We start from the raw sequence: 7,543 nt of genomic DNA, 5'->3' as shown, positions 1-7,543 counted from the left end.
ATGCTGATGATACAGCACTACTTACCACACATCAGAGTATTTCAGATCTGGATAGGAAAAAAAAAAAAAAAAAAATTCATATGGCCTTGGACCGATTTGAAGCTAATAAATTCCTGTGTAATTCTGATAAACCCAACAGCACCTGATGAGAATGTCAAATGAAGTAGAAAATGAGCCAGTAAAACTTTTTGATATTTACATTAACTCAGAACTCTGCTGGAAGGAACATATCAATCAGGTATGTGAAAAATATCTCAGATGTCATACCTCATTTTGAAATTTAGGGGTCTAGTGAGCTTGGATTACCTTAGGGTGACATACTTTAGGTAGTTCCAGTCACACGTGTTATCTGCTCTGATTAAATGAGGACACTCCCCTGGAAATGTAAATGAGTGTTTGGCGTCATTGGCCAGGAGACCCCTTGCGGGCAGGTCCGGCCACCTTGGAGCAGGTCTTATTACATTTGACACCACATTGGGCGACCTGCGTGCCAGATGGGGATGAAATGATGATGAAGACAACACAGCACCCAGTCTCTGAGTGGAGAAAATCTCTGACCCAGCCGGGAATCGAACCTGGGCCCGTAGGATGGCAATCCGTCACACTGACTACTCAGCTATCGGGGCGGACAGGACACTCCCCTGACGTAAGAATATTTTAAAAACACAGTAAAGTCTTGTGCATAACGTGTAAAACAGGTCATATGAATCATTGTCATCCTCTTTTTTCATTCTCAGAATACGCTCAATTATAAATTTATATATACACTGAGATGACAAAGGTTATGGGATAGAATATGCACATATACAGATGGCAATAGTATGGTGTACACAAGGTATGAAAGGGCAGTTCATTGTCAGAGCTGTCATTTGTACTCAGGTGTTTCATGTGAAAAGGTTTCCAATGTGATTATGACTGCATGACAGGAACTAACAAACTCTGAATGTGGACTGATAGTTGGAGCTGGATGCATGGGACATTCCATTTTGGAAGTCATTGCAGAATTCAGTATTCTGAGATCCATAGTCTCAAGTGTGAGCTGAGAATACCATATTTGAGGCATTGCCTCTCACGGTGGAGAACACAGTGGCTGACAGCCTTCACTTACCAACTGCGAGCAGCAGTATTTACATAGAGTTATCACTGCTAACAGACAGGCAACACTGCATGAAATAACCACAGAAATCAATGTGGTCATACAATGAATGTATCCATTAGGACAGCGGACCAAAATGTGGTGTTAGTAAGCTATGGCAGCAGAAGACTGATGCAAATGCCTTTGCTAACAGCGCAATTTCACCTGCAGCACCTCTCCTGGGTTTGACCATATTGGTTGGACCCTAGATGACTGGAAAACTGTGACCTAGTCAGATGAATCCTGATTTCAGTTAGTAAGAAGTGATGTTAGTGTTTGAGTGTTGTGCAGATCCCACAAAGATATGGACCCAAGTTGTCAACAAGGCACTGTACAAGCTACTGGTGGGTCCGCAACGATGTAATCTGTGTTTAATTGAAATGGACTGGGTTGTCTGGTCCTACTGAACTAATCATTGACTGTAAATGGCTATGTTCAGCTACTTGGAGAGTATTTGCAGCTATTAATGGACTTCATGTTTCCAGGCAACAATGTCATATCCTCGGGTCACAGTTGTTTCCAATTGGTTTGAAGCACATTCTGGTCAATTTGACCAAATAACTTTGCTGCTCAGCCAACATGAATCCCATCAAACATTTATCAGACATAATTGAGACATCAGTTCATGTACAACATCCTGCACCAGCAACATTTTCACAATTATGGACGATTGTAGTGACAGCATGGCTCAATATTTCTGCAGAGGACTTCCAATGACTTGTTGAGTTCACCACACATGGAGCTGCTGCACCACACCATGCAGAAGGAAGTCTGACATCATATTAGGAGGCATCTCATGACATCTGTCACCTCAATGTATATGTTTCTGTACCCTACACTAAAAACAATATTTCAGAATTTACTGCTAGAGGGGAAATTTATGAAGATTAGATTAGATTAGTTTTACATTCCATAGATCAGTGTTGAGGAGATCCACAACACCAGAGCTAAGGCTAATTTAGATATACCAATTCACAGGTTACCAAGAACTGAAGATTCTCACAAAGTGAATCCCCTCAAAATTTTCAACAAATTATCAATGTATGTTTGGTCTGTGGATCTAAAAATTTTTTAAATTGTGTGGTACAACTGGCTATCAGACCACTCATTTTACATATTAAAGAATTCTTTGAAATTCCTGAGCAGCATATTAACATTTAACAAATATTCCTGTAGTTTATTGTCTTATTATGTGTTGTCATTCTGTTTTGCATAATTATGCTCCCATGTTTTGTATAATTATGTCCTGTATACTCTATCCAGTTATTATTGCACAGGGTTTATACCATTCTATATTATAGAGTAAATTATTGACAGTGGCTTTTAGAAATTTTTCTGTAGGGTATTTTATTATTGCTGTGCTTAATATGTATACTATAATTTATTTACATCAGTGTATTATATTATTATGTGCCAGTATGAATTACTACATCCTGTTTTATATTACAATGATGAAGCCTATTTCATTGTAAAATGATCAATGGTGAATAAAAATTCTCGATTCTTGATTGTTATTGATAAATGCCTCTAATTTCCCATTTGGAAAGTGATAGATACACATGACAACTGCATTTGCACCACTGCTTTCTACAACTGTTGCTTTGAAGTCTCTTTCTGAACCAAAGACTCAATTGTTTTGTATTTTGAACCACTTTTAATTAAAGCAGCCAATGGCCTTGCTGCAGTGGTAACACTGTTTCCCATCGGATCACTGAAATTAAGTGCTGTCAGGCTTGCTAGCACTTGAATGAGTGACTGTACCATCTGCCGAGTGATGTTGGCAAGCAGGGTGCATTCAACCCTTGTGAGGCCACTTGAGGCACAACTTGACTGAGAAGTAGCAGCTCTAGTCACGAAAACTTACAATGGCTGGGAGAGCGGTGTGATGATAACATGACCCTTCTTATCTGCATCCAGTGATGCCTATTGGCTGAGGATAACATGGCAGTCAGTCAGTAACATTGAGCTTTCAGAGGCTTGTTTGTATGCAGTTTAGTTTTAGTTTAGTTAAAACAGCAGTACCCCCACTTTTGAGATTTCTTCTACAGAAGTAATTTTCAAGTGTGTAGCCTGGAATCAAAGATGAATCATTCAGTTCTACCTTTAACCAGTGTTCTGACAGAAACAGAACACTGACAAAATGAAGTTGAGTATATAGCAAAACTTCAGTGTTTAAAACCTTGTTTGTAACTGACTGGACAGTCCGGTGGTATATGAAGAGATGCTTGTCACTGCCTTTTATTTATCTACGGGATTTTAAATTAACATGCGAATTTCCTAAGAGAATTTATATTACATCAGTTATCTCAGCTTTGTTTGGAGAGATTCTGTCCATAAAAACTCATCTGTGCAGATGCTCAGAGTCTTCTTTTGCCTTGTTGACTTCTGCGTGCTTTCTGCTCCTGGGATACCCATTCATGTGGCTGCCTCATTAGTAATGCTGTAGTTGGTTTCTTGCTCCTCATCATTTTCACAGATTTCTGTAAGCTGCTCAGGATTGTTGTCTGTTTTCATTTTATGGTTTTGTATCTCTTCAGGCATAGCGCTTAATGATTCACTTCTAGCCTTGAGAGATATCACTTGTGTTACTACACAGTTCTTATTTATAGAATTAAACACATCAATTTTGTCATTGAGAGGTATGGCTTCTGAGATGTCATGCTTCAGACTTAATTTTTTACCTACTATTTCTAAAATCTTGCAGGTAATGAATTTCTTTCACACTCTGTTGGGATGGAAGATGTGACTTGTGTGAAATCTTCTTCCAGGTTCACTTATACCCATGAGTGTTGCATTCTTAAATTGGCTGCAGGTATTTTGAACCTCTTTGTTTGTTTTTCATACTTCTTGATTTACACAGGACTAGTATCATAGATCATGGTGATGTGCAACTGGAAAAACAGTCACATTTGTGTTTCCGCATCCTGCAATCTTTGCTTAAGAGAAATTGTGAGTTCCTTTGTATTGTACTTTGCTACATCATGCGTTCCAGCAAGAAAAACAGATATATCATTTGTACTTAGCTCCAATGATTTTTCACAACTATCTTCAGTCACACTAGTGTTTATGCCTGTCAGGAGTCACCAGAAAATGGCTCTGATCACTATGGGACTTAACTCCTAAGGTCATAAGTCCCCTAGAACTTAGAACTACTTAAACCTAACTAATCTAAGGACATCACACACATCCATGCCTGAGGCAGGATTCGAACCTGCGACCGTAGCGGCCGCGCGGTTCCAGACTGTAGCGCCTTTAACCGCTTGGCCACCACGGCCGGCGCACCTATCTGGCTAGACTGTTTACGTGCACATACTCTTCAATGATTTCTTGTGGCCTTTAATGCCCCTAACGTAGTGCATCAGCTGCTCAACATACTTTTCCAGAAAGCAGTGTCTCCACCTCTCTGTTCTCTCGTCTTTCCTACGAAATAAAACACCATCATGAATTTTATAGTATCAGGGTAGCTCTTTGTAACCTTTGCTGCTAAAATTTGTTTTTATATTTTACAGTTCGGGGTCGTCATTTTGCGCCCGTCGCAGGTCTTTGCAAATAGCACGAATCTCTCTTTTCCCTTCTACTCCTCTCATGCATAAGAGTCGATACTCTTCATTTACTTCTTCCTCATCACTGCCCTCTTTCTCAACAGACTTCTGTGACAGTGCGTCACCTATGTAGTTGTTGGTTTCTTTTATATATCTTATACTATAATTGAACTATTGCAGAAACATTGCCCAGCGCAAAACATTTTGAACCCGTACACAACAGCGAATAACTCTTCTTCAGCAATGCTGTAGCAGTGATTATGTTTATTTAACACACAGCTGACAAAAGCTATGCTCCATTCACCGAAACAAGAGACGTACTGTAAACACGGCAAGGCGCGTGACCACAGCGCTGCCGTCGAGGGGTGTACAAGGCAGGGGCGTCAGAAATTAAAAAATGAAAGTCGTGTTTTTTTATAATTTTGCACCTGAACATGATAAAGTTTTCCGAGAAGTACCTTCCGACACCTTTTTTTACATTACATTAAAATGTATTGTCACTGAAGAAGAGAAATATTTAAGCTTTCAGGAAAAGTTGTTTTTTCGCATTACTCTATATTTATCACGCCATATCTTCTAAACTGTGTGTCACACAGCAAAATAATTTTATAATTGCCTTCAGTACTACATTTTGATGACGTCTGCAAATTTTCTGCCCAATAGAGTTAGTAATAGTGAAGTAATAAATTAAAATCTCACGTCCGATGCAGAACTTTTACCAAATCATCATCCGAAACATAGTAAGCAACAAACTTTCCCCCTTTAAATTTTTTGTGGGGGTGTAAGCGAGAAAAGTTTCAGAAAGATTTGAATTTAATTTTGTAGTTTGTTCGAATGCGATGGGCGCAACCGTTTGTCCTTTATGAGCGATGCATTGTGCAGTTCGCAGGCGCGGCGCTTAGTCAGTGTGGCCATCTCAGTTGCAGGTGTGAGCTCGTCAGTGGGTGTTGTACAGCGGCGATTTCAGGATATCTTAAGTTCATCTGTAAAGACGCTTGAAAGACTAGTTGTTGATTATTAGAGTAAGTATATGTGTTTGTAGTCACGTTGAGCATTCACTGTTTATGAGCGCATCCAATAGCATCGCATGGTTTCTTATTTTATATATTCACTTATTTCATTAGCATCACATACAGCTGTCATCATTATGTCATCCACGGATTCAGCGAGCGAGGTCGACGTGTCAGTTCTCAGTCCACCAAAGAAGCGAGCAAAGAAGAAATCATTAAGTTCTTCTGAGAAGCACATGGTGCTTAATGTGTATAAAACGGAACCGTTACACCAGAGCAGTCGATGAGTGACGTTTCGAAAACAGCTGCAGCTACAGGTGTTGGACGTTCTTCAGTGTATCGTGTGATAAGTGAGTACAGGGCCACACAGTCTTTGAAGTCTCCCAAGAAAGGAAAATTACGACAGAAACTTTCTGAAAGTGTTGATGACTTCGATAGAAATGTGATACTAAGGAAAGTACACGAATTTTTTTTTCGTAACGAATTGCCAACAATTGATAAAGTGCTTACAGTCGTGAACGAAAATGCAGATCTGGGCAATTTTCGGAGAACTACATTTTATAAGTTGTTGAGGGAAATGAATTTCAAATATGTCTGGCGTGGGCGCGATAGCATGTTAATAGACAGGGATGACATCATTTTATGGAGGCGGCGTTATCTTCGAACCATTAAACGTTTGAGGGATGAAGGCAGACCCATTTACTATTTGGATGAGACGTGGGTGAACGCAGGACATACCCGAAGTTACGTCTGGGTAGATGACACTATAAATTCCTCAAAACAAGCGTTTTTGTCGGGATTATCCACCGGAAGCAAGGGCCCATCAGGTAGAGGGAAACGTCTGATTATCGCACATATTGGCAGCAAAGCAGGGTTCGTTGAAGGATGTTTGTGGACTTTCGAATCCAAGAAAAGTGGAGATTATCATGAGGAGATGTGCGCCGAAACCTTCGAGAAGTGGTTTCAAGATGTTCTTCCTCGGCTTCAGGAAAATGCAGTTATTGTTCTTGATAAAGCGCCGTACCATTCTCGGAGAAAAGAAAAAGTTCCCGATGCGAATTCCAATAAGCACGAAATATCAGAGTGGCTAAAATCTAAAAACATCGATTTCGAAGACGGTATGTTGAAGAAAGATCTTTTAGATATAGTTAAAAATCACAGAACAGCGCACAACGAATACGCAATAGATGAAATGGCGAAGAATTTAGGAAAAACTGTTCTCAGAATTCCTCCGTAGCACTGTGAATTAAACGCCATCGAGTCAGCGAAAAACAAAACATACAAAATGCCAGAAGTTAAAGTACTGATAGAAGAAGCAGTAAGAACAGTGACTGCAGAGGATTGGAACAAGTGCGTCCTCTATGTCGTAGAAAAAGTGGAAACTCAAATGTGGAAATTAGACTGCATTATAGAGGAGAGAGAGGAGCGGTTTGCTATAAATCTCAATGAAAACAGTTCAAGTTCGACAGAGTGAACCTTGTTTCGCCCTTTATCATTATTATTATTGGTATTGTTATTACAATTAACAATTAATTGTGTTTGAATGGAGCGTTTTGTAAGCAGCCTGAATGAAAATAAATCTGCTTCGACAGAATGAACTCAGTTTAACATTATTTTAACATTATTGTTAAATTTATTTCGTACATTGTTTTACAGGTTTCTCACGGTCCACTGTGACAGCTCGGCAGCCAGCCAAATGCCGCTAACTGCAAAGCGTGCGCCAAGGATTTTCCACACCCCTACATATCACGTGAACACCGAATGCTTTTTCTGTTAACGAGTGTAGTCGCTCACGTGACACTTTTTATGTTTCGTCCCAGCTCTCAGTGAATAGACTATACACTCCTGCGTTCTGT

At 39.8% G+C, this 7,543-nt stretch overlaps 1 protein-coding gene across 1 annotated transcript; it reads left to right on the top strand.

The window, feature by feature from the left end:
* The first annotated feature begins 5,970 nt into the window (after positions 1-5,970).
* Positions 5,971-6,924, top strand: LOC126118170 (uncharacterized). The gene has a single exon (XM_049915047.1). The coding sequence runs from the start codon at positions 5,971-5,973 to the stop codon at positions 6,922-6,924; it is 954 nt and encodes a 317-aa protein (XP_049771004.1).
* The last annotated feature ends 619 nt before the right edge of the window (positions 6,925-7,543 follow it).

This window comes from Schistocerca cancellata, unplaced genomic scaffold (assembly GCF_023864275.1).
Source record: "Schistocerca cancellata isolate TAMUIC-IGC-003103 unplaced genomic scaffold, iqSchCanc2.1 HiC_scaffold_339, whole genome shotgun sequence".
NCBI classification, from domain to species: Eukaryota; Metazoa; Arthropoda; class Insecta; order Orthoptera; family Acrididae; genus Schistocerca; species Schistocerca cancellata.
This window is presented reverse-complemented; position numbering and strand designations above follow the sequence as displayed.